Genomic DNA, 23370 nt, shown 5'->3' with positions numbered 1-23370 from the left:
TGTAAATCATGAGACGAACTGCACCTTTAGATAAAGATTTCCTAGATCACAAATCTTTTGTGAAAATGAAAATTGTAAAACAAAAAAAGGTAATGTAACCTCATGTAACCCTAAGAAATATTAAGCCATTTTTTTGGATGATATGTTAACAGGAACATGGTCTTTATGGAAATCTTTTCAATGAGTACACTTCTCACACTGTCTTACACGTTGGCGATGCTTTGGATCATAAGCAATCCTTTATTTTGTTTATCAGTAAGCATAGAGGTATGAAAGCTAACAGTTCGTAATGCCAGTCCAGAAATACAAAAATAATGGATACAAAAAAAACAAGAAGTGCTGTTAAAAACAACGACAAAGTGCCTACACACAACATTTTCTCTACTTTTGTAATCATTGCCTATAATAAAGTCATGAACACACTTCTAAATCACTGCAGTTCCTTCATTCTATTGCTGTGAGTATTCTCTGGAATTGTACACAAAATTAATTTAAGAAATGCTACATTATTTTTTCATTGTAAAAGCATCTGTTTTAAATTAGTCTTATAACACGATAAAAAAAACAAACAAAAAAAAAACAAAACACATCCAAGCCCTTAAGGTCCGACAACACTCTGAAGGCCTCTAAGGTCCTTCCACTTTGATGATATTGATCTGTTGATCCTGTGGCTGGGTGGACACGCTGCAGTCCTGCAGAGTCCTCACTGAGCAGCTGCTTGGGAAATCAGATGTTTTACTCTCTGATCCTCTGAAAGTCTGAGAATGTGACTGGTTGTATGAAGAGACAAAGGACTGTGTGAAGGGTGGCATGAGTGTTTGACTGTTTTGCTGTGAGTAAGCCGCTGCATACGGTTGTGTTTGAGGTGGAGTGTGAGTAAGTGGGAGGTTCTCTGCACTGCTACATGGTGGAAACCCGTTCATGCTTGAGGGGCTAAGTCCTGGCAGTTTAAAGGTCTCGACATTTTCTAAACTATCTAAAGAGTTGTAGCTTGGCTGGTTTTGGCTACACTGTGTGTACGTGCCCTGATTGAAGTTGAAGGTGTCCTGGCTGAAGGAAGTCGACGCAGAAGCCGTAGACAATGCAGGTGATGGAGTTTTATTGTGCTGTTGAACAAAGCTACAACCTCCCAGTTTGGAGGCAAAGCCCTGTAGAGTGCTGAGGATCTGCTTCTGAATGTGTGTCTGCTGCGCCTGCTCCCTCTCCAGGCGGCACTGCTGCTCCACCAACATCTTCACAGCCAGACCCAAGCTGCGCACCTCAGAGCTCAGGGTTTGAATCGGATCCTGCAGTCCACCTCTCCCTCCGGCTTCCTGGACTGCCTGCTGGGGGCTCGGGTTTCCCTCACTACGGGTGGCAGGGGTCTGCAGACGGATGACAGCGACCCCAGGAACTGAGGATGTTAAAGGTGATGGCGACCGGTGAGGAAGACGAACGCCAACCCGAGGGAGAGTGTGAGGGGAACGGACAGACAGACCTGGTCTCTGGGTGAGAAAACGCCTGGGGGCACTGCCCTCTCCAGGCTGACCTTCCATAACAGTCTGTCCAACGTAAACACAAATCAGGAAAATAGTGAAAAACTATTGAAAACTTAAAGTGCAATTTTATTAACATGAAATTATAGAAAATGTTAAATTGGCAAGGAATCAGTTTTAACAATGTAAAAGATCAACTTCCTTCATAACTAAGGCGTATAAAGGCAGGTATTTGAAGTTTGCTGCTTTCTCACCTTTTCAGTGGTCAGATCAAAAGTTTCAGGCGCTTGTGGCATTGCACTTCTCAAATCAGCACCTTGGACACTCATGTGCTCTCTCCGCAACAATGACGCCACCTGGTGGAATGACTGTCAAAAAACATGTATGTACTTGTATGCAAGTTCAATGAAAAATGTATTTTCATTCATATGATAATCAATAAATTATACAGCTTTTTTGTGTGTTTATAAGCAATCATTACAAACAACAATCCCAGCAACAATTGGGATTATGCATAGGTAGGTACCTTCATCCTGTGTGACAGTGCTTTATCCAAAATCCTCTTCCGGGCTGCCAGCATTGAATTGGTGGCTGGAGAAGGTGTGACTCTCCTCCTCATTAATGCTCCTGATGCTGTCAGTGTGCCAGCCTCTGCCCTTGTTACAGTGGAATGGGAGCTTCTTTGTTGGCTGTTCTGTGCAAGAGAGGTGACACTGACGATCTGGATGTCATTTTCTTCCTTATCTCCCTCGTGTTGCTGTTCTGCTCTGCTGCCTCCGCTGACCTCCCCCGACCTAGATGGCTTTGCACCAGTATCTGTATTTGTGGAAGACTTTTTGGTAAAGTTTGTGAAGCCAGTATGGTGAGGTGCCTCCCGCAGAATGTTTTGGAGATGAATGTTACTCCAGCTCTCTTGTACTGCCGCCGCTCGAGGCTGAACCTGTGCAAGTGATGTGCTGCTCCCAGCCTCCACGGGCCTGACCCTCCCTGGCGGCCTGCCTTGAAACTCCCTCAGGAACAGGTAGATGGCCTGGGCAGACACCTTGATGTTCTCCAGCTCCAGCACAGCTTTGATCTTACGGAAACTCAGACCAGCCTTCCGCAGCTCCACCACTTTGTGTTTGGCGGCATCATCCAGGCGACCCATGGTGTCTCACTCCAGAGGTAGTCTTGGAGTTTGACTGTCAATCTATAAAAGATTCATAAAAAAAAACTGTTACAATTAAAAAAAAATTAAATCTGCTTAGCCACCATCGATGATACTTAGTTATTAAACTGCATTATGGGTGAGATAAGCTCCAGTTTTCGTAAAAGAAGAACGCCTAAGTAAATAAGGCAATAATTTTGGTTCTGCTGTATTGATTTTTGTCATTTGTGTTTAAACTGTCCACAATAATGACAACGACAACCAACTTTATTTATAGAGGACCTTTAAAATCATAGTTTACAAAGTGTTGTGAAAACAAATAAATCGAACAGTGGTACAGTAGTGCATCGCTTGACTAGTACTAGGACTACCCACAATGCAACGTAACCATGACTGACATCACAAGAAGCTTTTTAAAAATATTTTCATTTCATTTTTTTTTTTTTTTTATCATCAGATTACATGCAGCTTCCTCTTTACAGCTTTTTTTCACATTTGCAGTAATACTCCCCAAGACCTGTAAGCACAGTTTAATGTGTAAGTTACCCTTTAGTAACGAATTTCCTGATGAATACATTGCGTTGTGACGTTATATCAATGAGCATACTTGTTATTATACAGTTACAACATATCTCAATAAAACAAATAACTTATGAAAACAATAACGATCAACACATGAAAAAACTAGATCCTAACAGGTACAGTTTGCTGTCGCCGCCTTTATTTGCTTATTAAATCATCAACCAGAAAAGGTTGTTAATGGTTATAATAAATATACGTTCGTATTGGACTGCTTTTGGACAACATTTTCCGTCGTGCTGGCAGGAATACGCTGCAGCTCAGTAACCTGTAACAGCTAACTGACCGATGTTGGCACAGCTAGCTAACGACAACAGCTAGCACACCGACGTTATAAAGTAAAACGCTCACCTGGCGGAACCTCGTCGACGAGAGGGAAGATCGACGGTTGCTTCCTATTCGGTTAAATCATTTCATGAAACCGCGAGGAGACACTTAGTCCTTGCATAGCTACGTTACAGACACACAGACATACACTCACATTTTTTTTTATTATCGACAACATAAATAAACAAATGAGTTGTAAGTGGCGCTCGGATGTACACGTCACTTCCGCTCTGTCGTCATCACCGAGCGACGTCCTCTCAGACCGCAAGTGCGTGAAGCAACCTCGCTGGAAAGATAATGTAAGTTTGGCGTCTTTTTCGGTTGCAATCCAGCTAGTTTTGATTCCAGTGTATGTTGTAATCATATACTTAGGTAGGGTCACCTTTTACAACCGTTCGTGTGCTTCATGGATCGAGCTGTACTCGACAGACGGCTTCCTCCGCGGCTCTTGTTTTGAGGAGTCAGTTGAATGAAAATAAATGGCGGCGGAATTGAGTCTGAGAGCAGTTATCCGCTGTAAAGTTTATTAGTGTGAGATTATCAGTGGGAACGGTAGTAATATTAACACGGAGTCCTAATACAATAATATTTAACCCACCAATATTTATTTAAATTCAAAGAACGTCAGCCGTGTGATTCTTGCAATAATAGGCAGATTAGCTTCGATTTGATTAGTCGTGCTAAGTGTAACGTTACGGGTCTGTTCACACACATCCATTAAAGCTGCTTTGGACGTTTACTGCCTTTTTTTTTTTTTTTTTGATAGAGTAAGCACACACTGGATCATTTTCATGATACATTGGTTTAGTTCCAGAGCAAATAAAATTGGTGGCCAACGGTATTGATAAGTGATTCATGATTTCAATCACCTATTAGCCAAATGTCTTATTTATGGATTTATTGTTGTTTCCAACTGCACATAAGTTTTGCTTCTTCTTTCTGAAGCCAGTCCTGCTTCGTCTCAGTAGAAATATATTTGGGTTTGAGGCTGGAAGGTTAACATGGGTGTTTAAAGACATTGGTTTCCAACCCAAATTATCAGAAAAGTGGTCAGATTGCAAAACATACGATTATACTGTCATTGTTATAACTGCTGTTATTTTGTAGCAGTAATCCTTATAATGTTGTAGCAATATAGATATCATGGTTTTAGGGCAAAATATCGGCCTACGCCTCGTCTGTAATGAATGGCCTTTGAGGAGATGTATATCATTTAACGTTATCACAATACAGCCCAAAAATCTGATACTGTCTTAAGGCTAATGTCTGTAGTTGCAGCTCTGCTGCATTCAAAGCTTATATGATCTCAAATTAACAGCAGCTTGCCTCTGACTTTAGGGCACCATCACCCACGAAGCGGAAAGAGGAGGAAAAGACAAAAGACAGAGGCAAAGACAAGACTGGTACCAAGGAAGGAGACAAGGAGAGAGGACGGGATAAGGCAAGGAAACGCCGCAGTGCTTCTACTGGCAGCAGCAGCAGCAGGTTTGATTTCTAACTTACCTTCTTATATTATTTCTGTATATTTCTCTGACAAAATCCCTCTCACAAAATGTGCATTCCCCCCCCCCCCCCAGGTCCAGATCTAGCTCTACTTCAAGCAGCAGCTCTGGTTCCAGCTCAGGCTCCTCAAGCGGTTCCAGCTCATCTGGTTCCAGCCGCTCTGGTTCTTCAAGCTCTCGTTCCTCCTCCTCCTCTAGCTCCTCAGGCTCCCCCAGCCCCAGCCGCCGGCGCCATGACAACCGCAGACGCTCCCGCTCAGCGTAAGTCACTTAAACAGTATTTATTACACGCTGTACTGTCTTGATGTGTTACTTGTTTGATTGCGGCGTTAATCAGAGTTTTGTTTGTGATTCTGCAGATCTAAAACACAGAAGAGGGGAGATGATAAGGAGCGAAGGAAAAGAAGCCCGAGCCCCAAACCAACTAAAGTTCATTTAGGGCGACTGACCAGAAATGTCACAAAGGTCAGCTGAAGACAGGCTTTTTGTGTGCAGCAGTTGATTTTCTGTATTATGAACAGATTGTCCTTCACAGGAAATCGAAGTCTCACATACTGTGTCTTTTTTGCACAGGACCACATCCAGGAGATCTTTTCAACTTATGGCAAAATCAAAATGGTTGAAATGCCAATGGACAGACTACATCCACACCTGTCAAGAGGCTCTGCTTACGTGGAGTTTGAGACCCCTGAAGAGGCCCAGAAGGCCCTCAAATATATGGACGGAGGTTGGCTGAATTATGTTTCAGTCCTTCTTTCTTACTCGATTACTCTGCACATACGTGTTGAATAATCGTCTGTGTTTACTGTTATTTTTGTAGGTCAGATTGACGGTCAGGAAATCACTGCATCTGCTGTGCTGACTCAGCGAGTCCGTCCTCCGCCTCGTAGACCTTCTCCTCCTCGCAGAATGCCGCCACCGCCGCCTATGTGGCGTCGCACTCCACCACGTATGAGAAGAAGGTACATTGATGAGTTAGTATCAGTAACTATGGCCAACAGTTTCATTTTTCAGATTTAATTTTTCCTGCCTTCCCGCCACAACACCTTTTTTTAAAAACTTGTATGCTCTTGCAGGTCCCGCTCCCCAAGGAGGCGGTCCCCTGCACGGCGCCGCTCTCGTTCCAGATCTCCTGGTCGCAGGCGTCACCGCTCCCGTTCTAGCTCCAACTCCTCCAGATAGACGAGTTCCCTGACTCCAAGTGATCTCTTAGATTCTTGCTGAAACAGCTGGAGTTTCTGTTCTCCCGACCTCGTGGACTGGAAATAAAAATCATCTACATTGTAGCCAACACAAACACCTGCCTGCATGTAGAAAGTCGACGTGTTTTTCTCTTTGTGCAAATGTGAGTTTCTTTTCATATTTTGTGTTGAGTTGATCCTGAAATTTAGGTTCTGTGTTTGTGTTTTATCAGGCTGAGTGTGGACTCCACGGAGATCTGCAAATGTTTATTTTAAAGTGTGACTTCTTTTTACCGCCTATTGAATTTTTAGACATTTTGAAAAATAAAAGCATTGAAACTTGTACAGTGTGTGGATTCAGTTTGTAACAGTCTTGTGAGGACTTTGAAAGGCCTTCACTGTTTACCTTCTTGGTTCAGCTTTGTTTGCTCAACTTCCCCTAATGTAATCTTTGCTTTTGATTTGAGACAAATGAGGCCACATTAACATTGACCATAAAACTCCACCACCCATTTCATGTATTATATGTTTTAGAAGGACAGGTTGAAAGTAAAACTACTGTAAATATGTTTATGTAAAGTTAGTAATTCTGTGTGTGAACACCACAGGGGGTGGACTCAACAGTGATACGAGATGGATACAATGTAGCTCACAAAACCCAAAGCACATACATTTTACAACATGTCCTCTGTGCTGCTTGTAAATATCCTAAGGGAGCTGTCCTCCAACAAATATAGACTATTCCATGAAGTTGTCATGGTTGAAAACTTCAGATCAAGTAAAATAGCTGTTAAATACAGGACATTTAACATTTAACTTTAGGATTTGATTTAACATTTAAATTTAACAATTATACTTAACATCATATGTAACACTTCGATTAGGTTTAACATTTGGATTTCACATTTAGATAGAGGTTTATCACAAGTCTTTTTAGATTTAACATTTCACTTTTAAGGTTATCAGTTAGAACATGTTTTTAGATTATTTTCTGTCTCAGAAAAATGAGTCAAATGTGAGCAAATTGAGCTAAATAATGACATATAAATGAGTTATAAACTTGTGAAGGAGGCAACAGGGATGTAACTGTGGGTGTGTATTCACAGGCGACAGTCGTGAGCGCGGCTCCTACCAGCAGAATGGCCGCTGGGGGTCTCCCTCGAGAGAGAGACTCTCCCAGAGCACTTCCATGCCGCCTGCGTAATGTTGCATCTATAAGAGTTTTTACGGCACATACATCGGACTGACCATGCTCCGCTCGTCGGCCACACTTTGCCTTCAGTCACAGCCTTGACTTCGGGCCTTTGGGGCGCGTCGTGACGCGCTCTGTAGCCGGCAAAACTAGAGTCCAGCGCGCCCGGCGTTTACTCTTCACTTTCGATGCGTGAGAGTTTGAGCTTTGCAGCAGCAGCAGCACCAGCAGCAGCAGCAGCCGCGGAGGAGGCATCCGAGCAGGATCTTTGCATTATGACTTCGGATCCAGAGAAGAACAGGCAGCGTGTGAGACAGCTTGTGGACAAACCCGGGAATGGAAACTGTGCCGACTGCGGAGCCGCAGGTAGGCTGGAGGGAGGGAGTGGAGGGAGGTGGGGGTCACCGACAGACGCTGGACACGTCTCACTGACCCTTCCCTACTTCGGTCTGTTAGACTATGATCGCAAGTGCTTATTTGCCATGTCGTTGTGAACTACAGATTAATAACTGCGCGCTTTAACGCTGTGTCTCTCCGGTCCTCTGTGGCAAGAGTGTGCAAGGTCGACAGTTTCTTTCCTCAGACAGTCGCGCTGTGGTCTGTGCTGGGGTTATGAAATATAGAACAGTTGACATAATGAAGATCCTCGCAGACAGAGGGATGGATTTTCTGACAACTCAAAATAAAAGAGCGACTAAATATTGCAAAAGCATTTAAAAACAAAGGTGGGGCTGTTTATCTGACCGGCTGCCCGCGGATTGAATGGGCGCACTTTATTAATAAGTAACACACGTGGAGCTGTGACTTCTGTCTGCATGTTTCTTTTCATTTTTCAGCTCAGTTTTGGATAAAAAGTTCTCCTATTCTTATTCGTAGGTTGGGATATGTGTCTGTGTTGGTTGGTTCCTTTTGCATGTGCACTTGTGGTCACACCTAGTAGGTTTCATGTCAGCACTTCGGTACATAGCAGGCAGGTGTGGTTCACGCTGGTGTCATGCTTTTACCTCGCCTGGCCCCTAACCTGCTACACATGGTGTGAGCTTTTTACGATAACTGTTCCACATGCTCTATTGTGACATTGTGACCCATTTTATATCCAGGCACACTCTTTTCTCATTCCTCTTCAAGTCCATTCGTAAAAGTCTAGTAAAAGATACAAGTGTTTGTCTGATTAATTGCAAATTGATCAAATCAGTCATGAAGCTGTGAGAGAAACCTCAATTGATCCACGACTTCCAGGGCTTAAGGTGTCATGCTTTTAAAGTTTACAGTGAGTTATGTCAGTATAAAGCGGCGTATTCTCTCATTTGACAAGCATGAAACCAGAGAATGTGGACCAGGCTGCGGGCCCTCATAAAAGAGAGAATGGGAGTGGCCATCGTCGGCGTCCCTTGTGTGTACAGACACAGTCCAAGAAATGTGCAGCTCTGTGATTATGAACAAGGAAGTAATAGTTCTACAGTTCTTGGTGCTATTTTTGCAGTGTGTGGTCACACTGAAGGGCTGCAGCGCGCTGACACCAACTACTCGAAGCTGTCCCAGTTCCCTGGCACGGTTGCAAAATAACCACCGAGGCAGCTGTAATCTCACCTTGCATTGATCGGAGTAATGACTCTGAGATGGAGTTTTTGTGTTTAAACTATCTATCTATCTATCTATCTATCTATCTATCTATCTATCTATCTATCTATCTATCTATCTAATTATACTTCTTGGCTTTATAAAAAGACATTCATTGTGAAACTCTGTGAAATGTATGACCGCCACGCCTGCTTGTCTTTGCACAGTTGTCATCCTTAAAAGGAAAAGGTCCGATGTGCGTGATGTTCTGACCTCTCATTGAACTTCGTGACAATGTGGCAAAATGACAAAATAAAAACACGGGTGACGCACTTTTTCCACTTTAACTTTGTGTTACGGTTGAGGTCTTTGTGGCCGAGGCGGAGGCAGGAGTGATTCATGGTGCATGCACATGAGTGTTAATGACAAGTTTCACGCGCGATGTCCAGTACGTATGCGGTGTACCTCCGACCGTAAAGATCACAGCAACATGATATAATGATGGAGACACGTATACATGAAAAAAAGATCGCTCATCGCAATTTCTAAGTAGGTGTTGCTCAGCTGCCGTGACAATGTACAGAGAACGTGGGCTGCTTGTTGAGTAAACACTGTATTATTGGACATTTTGTAGTGTTCTTGTGTGTGTGTGGGCAGATAGAGTGCCTGTGAAACACTACCCTGCCCGGGTGATTCAAGGTGAGCCATCGGTGGTGGGGAGTCTCGCTCACTGCTGCCGCCACACCGGGAAATAAAAACACAAAAAAAAAAACGTACAGAAGATCCATTGAGTGTCTGTCCAAACCCGCTTGTGCCCTTTTCTCTCTCAGCAGGTGCCAAGTCACTACACGCGATGAGGAATCTCCATTCACCGCAGGAATCATGCGTGCTATCTTTTTTGTACACGTGCCATTGCTCTGTCTGCAGTAACGCGTGTCTCCCGGCCACTTTATCCAACCAGGACAGAGAACTCTGTAAAGAAGCGGTCCTGTTTTTCACAGAGAAGTTTGCTAAAAGTTGAGAAGTTGGCTACAACGACGCTTTAATGATATATATGTGTGTTCAAGTTAAGTTTGACATGTTTTGAAGTCCGCCCCAAAATGAACCGTCATGCCGATGCAAAGTCGGTTGAAGGGTCGCAGTCTCAACAAACTGAAGTAGATGGGGACTTGTTTTAAAATGGTTCCACTCAGCTCTGCCCAACGTCCGTCGACACGAGGATGAGTAGATAATGACTGAGTTTTTCATTTTAGGGGGAACTCAGCCTTTAAATGTTTTATCTGTGTTGCAGATCCAGAATGGGCGTCCTACACCCTGGGAGTGTTTGTGTGTCTCAGCTGCTCGGGCCTCCATAGAAACATCGCTCAGATCAGTAAGGTGAAATCCATCGTGCTGGATCCCTGGAGCTCCTCTGAGGTGGAGGTGAGTGCTGCCGGATGCTGCGCTTGTATTTTTAATTTGTGCGCACCCTGAACACAGTGATTATGAACCTTGTGTTATTTGAGCGAAGATCGGCCGATCGATTGTAGTCTGAAACTTGGCTTGAAGTAGCAATCTGCAGCCCTCCGGCACTCGCCCTGCTTCGCTGCGAGCATCACTCTCCGCCCCCAGCATCCCTGCTCGGTAGAATAGAGACAAGTCATCCTTCTCAATTCAGCACGGTCTGAAAGGCATGAGCCAGCAGCTTGCAGATACAACCGATATCTTTGTGTGTGTGTGTGTGTGTGTGTGTGTGTGTGCGTGTGTGTGTGTGTGTGTGTGGGACTCTGACTTTAAAACTCACTTTGGATTCCAGTTGATTTCACAGTGAAAATATCCAGAATGAGGTAAAAGAATCATGTATTGTGTTTATTAACCGTGTCATGCTGCTGTCGAGCCTGTGTGCAACAAAAGAGGTCTTGTGTTGCGCTTTGCCATCAGCTCTTTCTCTCTCCGTCCCCTCTTTCTCTGGAGTTCTCTTCCTTGATTTGTGATCTGTAGTTTTCTATCTGCATGCTATTGGGCTCTGATCAGCATCCTCTGTGTTTGAATACAAGGACACAAAAGAAGAAACAGCCATGTATCCATCTTCTACGAAGTCGTCGGGGTAGATGTCGGCAGTGTTTTCTGCAAACTACGAATATGCCCAGACGTTATACTTCTGTATTATGTTACCCGCTTGGTTAGGGTGAGGATAATATATCGTTTCGGCTTAAGCTACCTGCTTTTTCTCGCCACAAACATGACTGGAAAATGTCCCGAAGGTGTCCTTGAAAGTATCCAGTGGTGTCACGCTTACAAATGTTGAAACGCAGTCTTGAACAGCGGGAAATGGCTTGGCAGACATTTCCCCTAACTCCACCACCATCCCGACCACCTGTCGACATGGCAGGACATGACTGTCAGCGTGTGTATGTAAATGTAAATGTGACACATTTTCAATATGGCGCATATGCCACCAACGAATGTGACTTCATCAGTGGTTTGCAGAAACAGGGGAGCGAGCTGCCCTCTGGTTTAAAGGTGTTAGCCACACAAACCCTGCGCTGCGAGTACCTTATTATGTTCGTGTGGCCGTGTGTGTTTGTGTTCAACCTGCTCTCATCCACCATGTGCACACATACACACAGACACTTCTTACAAAAGCCTCTCTTCCTCCCCTCTGCAGTTTATGGACTCTGTGGGTAACAACACCGCCAAGGCCAAATATGAGCAGATAGTTCCCGCCTTCTACTACAAGCCCACACACAGAGACTGCATGTAAGTCATGTGTCTTCTTCTGCACCTCCTTGATGTCTTGTTTTTTGCCACCTCTGATTGGTGCACATCTGCAGCTCAGATTGATATTGTAAAAACATTTTCTTTGTCCTCTATCCTGTTTCTTCTTCTGATTTCTGAACAGCCGTGGAGTTAAAGGTTTATATTTGGGCTGCAGCAGCGTTGTTGTCACGGTATGCCACTGTAGGAAAAACTGCCACATGGTTTTCTACAGTATGTTGTTATTAAAAGAACATTTTCCAAGTTTATTTCAAGTTTCATATGTGTTAGGGCATAATGTTCACATTAGTGTTCAACATTTTCAGTTAGCCAACAAAGTAATCCTATTAAAAAGGTAGAGTTTTAAACCTGGGCCCTATATTTACATATTTTGTGCGTAAATGATTCATACAGCCGTGACACAATGTCTGATACATTAAGTCCACTAATAGTGCTTGTTTTTGCCACCGACAGGCTGAGGTTGGTATTATAAGTGTTTGACAAAAAGGTCTTTCTCTGTAAGAATCGTTTTTGTGATGTTTCCAGTATTCCATCATGATGTCAGACATATAACAACCTCAGCCTGTCTGTGACAAAAAACAAGCGCTTTGGTGGACGTAACGATGGCGGTCGTAGTCGCCCCAAAGGCTCATGTTGCAGCCAGGGGAGCTGTGTCGCAGTTGCAAGCTGAGATAATGTACAGGATCGATTTCAAAACTTTTGGTATGAGTCACAAAAACGTGTAAACACAGAGCTCAGGCTTAAAAAAAACACCAGTATCCCCCTTTAAAGGTCATTGTACAGTTACAGTGACCTTTAAAAGGGGATTCTAGTTTCAGCACACCATATACCATGAAACCGTGATATTTTTTTAGATGGTTATCAAACGGTGAAGATGTCAGACTGTTGCAGCCCCGGTAATTGTACACATCCATTAGCAGCTAATGCAGTCGTCAAGGCAAATAAGAGTTTGTAAAAGCCATTTTTGTTAACATTTCAAATGTGCAGCCAATGAAACATATTAAATCTTGTGGCAGTCCACATATTTTAATGTTAAATTCTAAAATATTGACAAAAGACTTATTTCCCTTAAGGTAATTCATACAGTAATAAAAGCTGACGTTACCTACTTTACCACCTCACAGCTACTTACCCCCCTAAATTTGCAAACTGGGGGTCATTCTGTAAATAGAGACTGTAAAATATTACTCATTGCATCTTTAGGACTGCAGTTATTGTCACACAGACGGATGCGTTCATTAACCAAAGGGGGCCAGCGAGTGGTGTTGGTGGCCCGGCTGACATGCAGAAACTGCTCTGCGATAACAATGGCAATTTCCTGCAGTTTGAACAGGAAGCGGCAATTCAGTATGAGGGCTTCTTCTCAACCGTCCAGCGGTAAAAATAACAATACGTAACAACCGAGCGCTGAGCTGTGGGGTCTGTTTGAGCCTGAACCTGTGCTGTTGTGCATATGAGGGGTGGTATGTTTAGGACGGTACAAAGAAAATCATGACTGGATGAAGGAGAGAGGGGGAAAAAGGGCAAATCCATTAAGTGTGAAGGGCGTTGAGCACTTGAGGGGAAGAGCTGCACAAAGCCGTGACATTGAATCCTCTATGATGGTGATTCGTCGAAAGCAACACAGCTGGTTGAGCACACGGGGAAATTCAAGATGACGTGTCTTACAAGCTGAAGATGCTTTGTGATTGTTAACAGCGATTAGTAAAGGGAAACAGAAAGAGTCCAGGGAAAAATTGGATATGAGGGATGAAAGAGCAGCAACAGCCGTATAATTGTCATCACAGCGATAATTACGGGAAGATGAGTAATGTTTTGTTGGTATGAAATGTAGCTCTAAGGCCCCACATTCAGTTAATGAGACGTTTTCCGACCAACTAACTGAAGCATGATGAAAAAGCTCAGCACCAACTGTTCTGCTGCAGGCTCCTGAGGGAACAATGGATCCGAGCCAAGTACGAGAGGAAGGAGTTCATGTGTGTGGAGAAGCAGGAGCCCTACTCGGCAGGTGAGAATGAACCTCGTCTCTGTACAGGTACGCGCACAAACACGTTTCACCTCTTCTTGCTTACTCGGGAGAACAAGCAATTGTTCGCTTCCCGCACAGCACCGTCTATTCAGCAATCGAATGAGAGCTCAGCAGGGAAAACGGCATCATCCCTGTCGCATTAACAGCATTCTTGGGTGAAACAGCTGATGAAATCCAAGATAAAGAGTGAAGGAGGGATCTCACACTCTTGCTGTCCTGCCTCCACATAAATGGGGTGACACTACAAGTCAGATTTCACCTGGAAACTTCCCTAGATGATTACTGACTTAAAAAAAAAAACTTTTAAATACGCTTTCTGGTGCAAAAGGTGATGAAAATGGAGGAATTTGCATGCACTTCCAGAGCAAACATCTGGGAAGCGAATTCTTGTTTAATTTAGTTGACATAGTTTTTTGCAAAGGACATTTTAGATATCTCTTTTGTTTATCACTCCGTAAAATCAGAAAATACTGACAAGAGTCATACAAATCAAATTTTCACCGTGTTTTAAAGATTAAAATGTTCTACAAATCAGACTTTAAATGATGTTTAAAAACCTCTATAAAAAGAGGTAAAGGTAAGTGCTACTGGAGGGGAGATTTGAGAAAAAACAGTATGGGTTGGTGTTTGAATATGCAAATAAGGCACTGCTAATTATCTACGCTCTAATTTGCATGCAATTTAAGAAAAGAAATCAGAAATCAAACATCTACATGTGTTATTTGGACATTTTGAAAGAAGACATGGTAAACTTAAACTAAGCTTGTAAGCTAACCAGTGCATTAAAAAACTATTCATTTGTTTATGTCAACATGTTATCTCAGCAGCAGCAAGGTCAGAGGGCCTTCAGCTTCAAACTGTGGTGTGGGATGGTTGATGTTAGGAAACGGCCTCAGTTTGGTTTGGTTTCCGGCACCAGAAAATACTCATGGTTTGGACTCAAATAAGTCATGTTTCGAGCGCCCCCCCCCGGCTCTTTGTGCTAAGCCTGGCTAACCACTTCTGTACTGTAGTTTCGTTCTAAACATATAGAAAGTCTGGGAAAGGAAACCAATGTTCAGAAGTTATATACTAGATGATGCACTCGGTTCCAGTAGTTTATTTGGATCCATTAAAGAGTTGACAGTCTTCTGTGTAGGGGTGTTATCGTACCGCAGCAGAAACTCTTGTTTCACCAACTCGCTCATTGTGATCTGTTGAGATCTGTTGGGCTTCAGTATGTCTTGCCGGAGGTGCCGTTTGTCCTGCTAATGGCATTACACTGTCAACTAGTGTAATGACAAACAGCTCATTGCCCGTAGGCACCATTACCGACTGCTCATTTACATAGCCCAGCCCAATTAGCCTGCCAGTCAGATAGTCTGACTGCTCAGCGTGTCAGCGTGGTTTATGTTGCAGAGACGATGAGCGCCGGTCATCGGGGGACCAACTCTGACCTTTACTGTCCTCCCTCAGCTCCTCGTCCGTCCTCCTCTCTGCAGTTCTGTTTTTCTTCTCTTATCTGCGCTCACATCTGTTTTTCTGGCCGACTACCAAAAGGCCTCATCATTTTCTCATTGTTTACATTTTGGCGCCGGTCTAAGCTCGCTTCCTCACTAATTATACATTACATAACCCTTATTTCTGACTTTTAATGCTGAATCATGTGCCAGTGTGTGTCTGTGTGTGTCAAATATGACAAATGTCTCTTGGCTAATCGCCCAGAGGAGCCTCATTAAAAAGAGAGAAAGCGGCACCAACCTGAGCGCTAATCAGACGCGACTAATCAATAATGGATGGGCCCGCCCGGACGGACTAGGACTGAGTCATTCTGATCCAATGAAAGTCAAGATGCAAAGGGCAGTATGCAGGTTAGAATTGTTGTTTTGATATGAGACTATTTATTGTCAAAGATATCGTAATATCATGATATGACGTAGTTGTTGTCGTTTTTATGGTTTAATGGTGGCATCTGTAAGAAAAATTGATTTTTGATGCTCAGGGTTTCCCAAATCTTCAAAAAGTGAAGCTTCGGGATGTAGGACGGGTTGGTCGCCATCCCATAGTGCCAGTTTTTGAGTTGGGAATGAGACTCCAATATGAACTCTTTTTACAAAAAACAAAGGCTACATTACGGTAAAGTGATGTACTTTTATAAACTTAGCAGACTGTTATACTTGTTTAAATACTTACATTTGCCCACTGAGTCATTTCATGTCCACATTACTGATGATTGTTGATGTACAGTAGAGCACACTTTTTGTTAAAACATTTTTTTTTAAACTCAGTTAACAACATCAATGAGGTAATAATACTCAAAAATAATTATGATTTCCATAACCGAATAAATAAACTGTCCTCAGATTAAAACAAGGTCCCCAGAACACTGTTTGAAGCTAGAAAGGTGGCAGGGGCCGCCACATAAGTAAAACAGTATGAAACTGTGTTGTCCTGTAAGGTCAGTTTGTTTATTCAGTTTATACAGTCATGAAAACGAGACAAGTTTGTTTAAGAGGAAAATCTATATATGCGGATTTTACGCACGTTTAACTCCAGGTGTAAATAAGAGCATTGATTCTGTTAGTCTGAGGTGTTTCAGTGCCACAGGGCTCACTGACACGGCTTTATAGGATGTCTGAAAGTAACAGGACCATTATTAAAGGGCACATCTGCTGTTCATCAGCCTGCATCTTGGCAGGACATGCAGGGCACGACGTCTTGAATATATGTCTTCATATGTCCTGATGATAAAAAACGACGATCACCAACTGTGCTTTCCATCCGGCGTCATTGCCTATCCTGTTGTGCCAGAAACAGGAAGTTGTGCAGAGTAGAGTGCGTTTAATCTAAAAGAAGATGTGGTTTGTGGCCGTTTTTGATGAAGCATTTAAAGGCCCCGCTGCGAGGCCCCCATGGACGTTATATATTGGGCAGGACTTTCCCTCCGAGTCTGTAGCAGAGCGATGAATCATTTCTACAGCCAGAGTGTGTCACATTTGTAAACGCAAGTCTCACACGTTTTAGGGGAAGAGATATCGACAGTTCCCCTTTAATTGGAGCCGCGCTGAGTTCTCATGGGGTCACAGCTGAGCGGCCGTGTGCACTCTGAGCGAAAATGTTATTTGGTCGTTTTTTTTTGGCAAAACAGATGTTGCGCTGTTTCAAGGAGAAAAAAGCTAAATGTATCTGTAAAGAGACGAGATAAAGCGTTATTATCAGAGTCTCATGACCGTGGAGCTCTCCTCTCTGTGTCCCTCTGTCTCTCTCGCTCTCTGTCAATGCTCTCTTGTGTTGCGCTGTGCAGAGGTCTGAGGAGCATGTGGTGCCTCGGAGGAAGAATGGCCTCCTTTGTGTACAAGTATTCTATATAATGTCGCCCCTAGATTGTTGGCCAAGACAAACCGACAGCGATCCGTGGAAAAAGACTTGAAGAAAGACGGACGCCGTGGTCCAAACGTTGCTCCGCTTTCCCCCTTGTGTTTGCAAATCTTTCACACCCAGCTCTCAACAGTGAGTGGCTTCTCTTCTCACCCACCACCCCTCCCAGCGACGGGACAGAACTTTCCTGACTCATGAATTATTGATGAGGTCTTCGCTCGCCCAGATGTTTACTGCCGTGCCCGTCTCTGCTGTCGCGTGGTACAAAACGCAAAGGGAGGGGACGAAAGGATGGATGGAGAAAGAGTGGAGCAGTCTGTGTTTCTTGATATCAGATCCATTTCCATGAGGAAATTGGCGACCGAGATGTAATTTTCCCTCAAAAATCTCTCTGTTCTTCGCTTATTGCATTGCACTTAAGCTCGTGCTGTTCAAGCCTTTGACCGAGGCACTTTCCTTTCAATGCTCATGCAGTTTGTTGCAGGGGAAGTGGTTTTATCAGCTGTCGCTAATGCAGTCTGCTTTTGTGGAGCTTTTGATGTAATCGAAAGAGAACCGTGCCATTAAAATGAGGCTGTGAGTTGGCATTATTATTATCATCATTATTTTTATGGGCCTTCCCTTTTTCTTCTTTTTTTTTTCATAAATTCCACTCCCATTACAATTGTGGAGATTTAAAAAATCTAAAAATAATAGAAAGAGGCATCTACGGAAGCCCTGAGGGGCAAATTAGGAAAAAGATAAAATTCTGGTGATCTTAATTGTTTTCTCTCCTGCTTTAATGACTGGAGAAGAAAAAAGAAAATAGAAAGATGATCCTGAAAAAACGAAGTTCCTTATTTTTGAAATTCATGTCATGTTATTTATGAGTGGGAAAAAACTAAATCAGGAGAAAAAAACCTGCATGAAATTGAAAAAAATCTCACGTGTTTTTGCAGATGGGGAGAAATGTTCTGTTTTAGGAACTTAGAAAGTTTATCTTGGCAAAAGTTTTTCCCCCCACCTGACTGTTTATGACTTGTTCTTAAGTCATTAGCACAGGAGAGAAAAGAATTTAGATGAGAAAATAAATAAATAAAATACATTTATTAATTAATTTTCACTGGACCCTCAGGACTTCTGTAATAACCCCTCTACTTTATTAAAAAAATTACTATCTCTATTTAAAAAAAATGTTTATATTATTTTTTGCAGTTTCTTTTACATCTTGTTCAGACACCTGTGCTAACATAAAGGAAAATATGCAGTTTCCTTTTTCTGTTTCTCTGGAGAACTAACAAAAGTTCAAGTAAAAGAATGAAATGATAATTAAAAAAAAAAAAGAATTTAATGCCCCCAAAACAAAATAAAGCAAAAATTCAGAAAGGAAAAGCTGAAAATTGGTGGTCACTCCAGTCGACCAGTTGGCCTGGAAGTCGGCTCGTGGCTGTGCAAACAAGTGTTCTCACTTGAATGAGCCAACACTTCCTTAAAAGCCTCACCTTGTGGAGCTCAAGTTAAAAAACAAATCCAGCTCATTAAAATATTAGAAATCCAGTTCTCAGTCTTCTATTTGGAGTTGAAAAATAACCAATTTGAGCCTTATTTTTCTGTTTAATATTGCTGATTTTGAGTCAGTCAGTGCGTGTGCTGGGGACGATGACGGTGCGTTTCTTCCTGCAGTGCTACTTCTGTTGGCTCACTCCGGGTGTACGAGCAGAGAGGCCAGTGTCAGGAACACACCCAGGAACAGAGCCAACAAGCTGTGTGTGTGCGCGCACGCGTGTGTGTGTGTGTCTAGAGAGAATAGGGATGGGTTTGATATTGCATACAACTTAGTAGAGATGAAACATTATGGAGCAGATAAATAAAGACCCATTCCTGCTCTGCCACTGATCGGTGAGATAAAAATAATACAAGTCGTGACGCAAAGATGCTTTATTGGTGGTTGTTAATCAGAAAGTCTTAGAGGGAGATGAGTTTGTTGAAGCGATGTTCGGGCTTGTAGGGGAAGCACATCATTCGAAGCTGAATTATTTATGTGTAGTAAAAGCAGAGGTGCTGCTTCCCATCGCTGCTGAGCTACTTAGGACAGTGACCACAGAGGAAAGAGGTGAAGGCTGGGTACATAATATCGGAATTCTTTAGGCAGTGTCACAAAACATAATAAAAATCTCGATATGATGAACTCTGTTGAATTTCTGCCTGTGGCGTCTCCCTCCGTTCCCTCTCTCTGTATTGCTGCGACTGGACTCTGGGTGTTCTCCTCCTGGCAGGCTACAGAGAGGGCTTCCTGTGGAAACGAGGCAGAGACAACGGGCAGTACCTCAGCCGCAAATTCATCCTGTCCGAACGGGAAGGCGTTTTGAAGTACTTCAACAAGCATGACGTGAGTGCTTCTTCACCTTTTCCCCCCAAATCTTGACCCAGTCAATGCTGCACCACTGACCGTCTTCTCCTCCCTTCCTGCAGGCCAGAGAGCCCAAAGCGATAATGAAGATCAATACGGTGAACGCCACGTTCCAGCCCACAAAGATCGGCACCGCCAACGGCCTGCAGATAACCTATTTGAAGGACAACAGCACGAGGAACATCTTTGTTTACCACGAGGATGGAAAGGTGAGGTGTGGCGCCTCTCTTGGCTGGTTTAATGCAGGGTGTGTGTATGTGTGTGTGTGTCCCTCTGGTGGAAATGGCTTGTCATTTCCCTTCAGTGACGCCAGTAGTCAAAAAAATAAGAAAGATAATTATATTCATCTGCCTTGGGTTTACAGCTTTTCAAATCTCATTTCCATTTAGAAAGATCATTCTGTCTGGTAATGACGGTGATGAGCGCTGTGTTCAGTGCAGGAGATGATTAGTAGATTTTTTTTAGGGCCGATGATGATGATGTGTAGGGGGACGATACTGCAGCGAGAGTCGGTCGCTGGATTTCCTGATTTTCCTGTCTTGTAGGAAATGGTGGACTGGTTCAACGCCATCAGAGCAGCCAGGTTTCACTACCTGCAGGTGGCTTTTCCTGGAGCTTCCATTGCTGACGTGAGCGCACGCACACACGCACAAACATGCGCACACACACACACACACACACACACACAGTTTATCAGTGACTAAGTCTTTGCTCTTTGTTTGTCTAGCTGTCGCCAAAGCTAACCAGGAACTACATCAAGGAGGGTTACATGGAGAAGACCGGTCCCAAGGTAATGCATTAATCCCCCCCTTTTCTTTGTTTTTCTGCAGCATTTGTGTTAATAAAACAAGTTCTCACATTGATTCCCACGTGATTCATAAGTTGTCTAAATATGCAAAGCCTTGAACAGCATCTTGCAGAGCCTTGAAAATCCCAGTTATTTATTTGCTGCCACGTGTTCTCTCCCCTGTTTCCGTCCCACAGCACACAGAGGGCTTCAAGAAGAGATGGTTCACGATGGATGACAGGAGGCTCATGTACTTCAAAGATCCAATGGTATTAAAGCTGCATGATCGGAGGAAACTGCTGTGGTTACACACAGATGCATACCAGAGAAAAAGACGTAGCTGCATCTGACGATCACAGACGCTTTTTGGAGGGACAGTGCACTCAGAAACTATATAGAAAATATTTCCCCTTCAGCCCGACAGCTATCCAGCTATATAGTTTGCATGCAGTTTGTTAAAAAGTGGAATTTTTACATTTTTAATTATGCCAAAACAGCCTTCTCCTTCTAAGTGTGATAGTTATTGACAATAATTTCATTCTGAAGGGTGTCGATGTGTTTTGTAATGAAACCACAAATCAGTGCTTTTGTTTCATTCAAGATTAAAGGTGCCATTTGTACGAATTTTAGTTGAAAAAAAATCTGAAATTAACAAAGGTTCTCCACAGAACGTAAAGAAATCAGTTTAAAGTTATGACGTGTACGTTTCATATCGCTACCTTCACAGCTAACTGACTTACTCACTAAATAACGGCAGCTATAGTTAGCAGCAGTTAGCGGTTACTCTGGTTATATGCCGTCACCCATTTGTTTTGATGGCCGATTCTTACATTTGCACCTATGAAACTTTGTGTCTCTCCCGCTGCTCCCAGGATGCCTATGCACGAGGCGAGGTGTTTATTGGCAGTAAGGAAAACAGCTACTCTGTGCTCCCTGGACTCCCTCCGAACATTCAGGGCTACCACTGGCAGTTTGGAATCACCATAGTGACCCCAGACAGGAAGTTTCTGTTCACATGCGAGACCGAAGGGGATCAACAAGACTGGATTGCTGCATTACAGAGTGTCATCGACAGGCCGATGCTGCCTCAGGAGTACGCAGGTAAACTGAACACCCAGTTAAAAGCCTTGTTTAGCTCTTCTCTTCTCATTTTCTGAGTCGGTTGTATTATTTTCTGCCCTCTCTGCAGTGGAAGCCTATTTCAAGCGCAAGCCATGACGTCTCAGAGCTTGAAGAATCGTCGATGCAGGATGAGAAGCAGAGAGTGGAGCCGGAGGAGGAGATATGCACTTGAGATCTCATAATGGGAGCCTTTGTAAAAAACTTAAGGTGACAGAACAAAAGAGGACCCAGAGGTGAGACGGCTTCGACCACAGCTGCAGACTCCCTTCACTCCACCTGCCGTCCTGCGCAGCCCCGCCTGTTATGTGCCAGACCCATTTCATAGGGAGTCCGAATCACGCCTCAGCTCATGAATGTTAGCCTAACTCACTCATAACTCGTGTTATGCAACTTACTTACATACTTGAAAAGAGGTCAGTCGTCGTGACCTGAATGTGTAGAGGTTATGCACGTGACTTTCTTCAGTAGGAAATCAGAATTGTGCTGCTCAGATGTCAAACTATGTGTGGTTTTCTGTTCTCAGTAATCTAGTATTAGAAATATATTCAAACTTCAATGACAGATGTTTAATGTGGAGCACATTTCCTGCCAAAACTTGAACGAAATGTGTTAAAAATGCCCGAGAAATTCCATAACAAAACACACAGTGACGTTTTGCAAATACAGAACATACCTATCACGAACAAGTGCAACATGTTTCAAAAGAAATACACAGAAAGTAGTGCGCAACTTTTGGCACAATCTTCCCACCATGCTTCCGTTCTCAGGATTTTCGCGTTGAGTGATCTGCCCTCCACAACAGCAGTCAGCGCTGTGAGTACATTTAAACTTTGTCTTAAAGGCAGCTAGAAGACACAGGCCACCTGGTAAAGTTGAAGAAGGAAACATTCAAACTAAATAGACTTTACTTTATGAATGTACACAGAGGAAATGGGAACAAGAAAATACACGACAGGTTAAATGGACGTGCAGCACCACCTGCTGTTGTGGAGGGTGAATTATTTGGGAAATCATCGAGAACGTTTTGGCAGAAATCTTGTGCAAAAAGTTGCGCGATATAACTGTCACTGTCTATGTGGGATATGTGTTTTCTTTCGCATTCGTTTGTTAACAGTGATATATTAGAAATATGTGGTGTGTTTGTTTGACGGGTACATTTTGTATTTGCAAAACCAAATGCTCGAGTTTGTTGTTGGGGTTTAAACCAAGATTCTGAATCTTGTTGGTAAATTACAGGGCATTTATAAGACACGTTTTGTTTGTTTGTGATGGCAAGAAATTGTCTCCGTCGTTCAATATGGCTGAATTAATCATGCATTTCATCTTAAATGCGGACTCGTAGATCCATAGGCTACTCAGATTAATTTCCACATGTGAGTACAATATTTAATTCTCAATGTATTTATTTCTTTTAACCGTCTAATTTGCTGTACGCAGCTTACTGCTGTACTGATGAGGTGCAGAGCATCGCAGATATAATACGCTATGTTGCTTTCATTTGTACATATTCAAGCAGCTGAATGTTAAACTGCTTTGTGATGTTTTATTATCACTGTTAATTACTGGCTTGCATTCGTTCGTCTCTCGTCCAGCGTCTCTCTTAATGTGCTCTAACTATTTATCCAGCAGAGGGAGACAAAGGAAAGGTTTTAAAACTCAGTATCACACCCTTCACCACACACACTCAAACTCCAGGGGCTCCTTAACCTCATCAGACTCCTGCCTGCAGGTGTGCACATTAGACTATTTGTGCGAGTGCCGACAGGAGATGCAGGGAGATGTTTTTTGAGCGGTATTGTAATGGGACAGTGATTCCTTTTGTTCAAACTGAGGGAGCCGGGGGCAAGCGGACCGTGTGAGCATGCATCTGCAGCCCTGATTAAACATTAAATCATCACGTTGTCTTGTAACCCACTGTGGAGTCTGGAATCTGAAAAACGCTCACTATTAAAAGAGTAAAAGCCAC

At 43.2% G+C, this 23370-nt stretch overlaps 3 protein-coding genes across 5 annotated transcripts; 2 read left to right on the top strand and 1 right to left on the bottom strand.

Moving 5' to 3' along the window:
• Positions 1-203: 203 nt before the first annotated feature.
• Positions 204-3766, bottom strand: LOC115576298 (uncharacterized). Its single transcript, XM_030408823.1, has 4 exons — positions 3553-3766; positions 2002-2664; positions 1730-1843; positions 204-1541 (listed from the first exon to the last, which is right to left on the bottom strand). Exons 2-4 carry the CDS (start codon positions 2620-2622, stop codon positions 627-629), a joined length of 1650 nt encoding a protein of 549 aa, XP_030264683.1. The 5' UTR covers positions 2623-2664; positions 3553-3766; the 3' UTR covers positions 204-626.
• rnps1 (RNA binding protein S1, serine-rich domain) lies at positions 3711-6554 on the top strand. Of its 2 annotated transcripts, none has more exons than XM_030408826.1 (7): positions 3711-3827; positions 4867-5013; positions 5106-5291; positions 5390-5495; positions 5604-5757; positions 5851-5992; positions 6107-6554. In XM_030408826.1, coding segments are annotated over exons 1-7 (843 nt in total). In that variant the 5' UTR covers positions 3711-3825; the 3' UTR covers positions 6213-6554. The 2 variants fall into 2 exon arrangements, with proteins under 2 accessions (XP_030264686.1, XP_030264685.1); XM_030408825.1 differs by having other exon boundaries at positions 5851-6004.
• Positions 6555-7352: 798 nt separating this feature from the next.
• LOC115575421 (arf-GAP with dual PH domain-containing protein 1-like) lies at positions 7353-23369 on the top strand. 2 transcript variants are annotated; one of them, XM_030407478.1, is made up of 11 exons: positions 7353-7769; positions 10255-10385; positions 11611-11702; positions 13646-13728; positions 19362-19474; positions 19558-19704; positions 20041-20124; positions 20223-20285; positions 20480-20551; positions 21155-21383; positions 21472-23369. In XM_030407478.1, exons 1-11 carry the CDS (start codon positions 7592-7594, stop codon positions 21498-21500), a joined length of 1221 nt encoding a protein of 406 aa, XP_030263338.1. In that variant the 5' UTR covers positions 7353-7591; the 3' UTR covers positions 21501-23369. The 2 variants fall into 2 exon arrangements, with proteins under 2 accessions (XP_030263338.1, XP_030263339.1); XM_030407479.1 differs by lacking the exon at positions 7353-7769 and adding an exon at positions 8987-9008.
• The last annotated feature ends 1 nt before the right edge of the window (position 23370 follows it).

This window comes from Sparus aurata, chromosome 23, assembly GCF_900880675.1.
Source record: "Sparus aurata chromosome 23, fSpaAur1.1, whole genome shotgun sequence".
NCBI lineage: Eukaryota > Metazoa > Chordata > Actinopteri > Spariformes > Sparidae > Sparus > Sparus aurata.
This window is presented reverse-complemented; position numbering and strand designations above follow the sequence as displayed.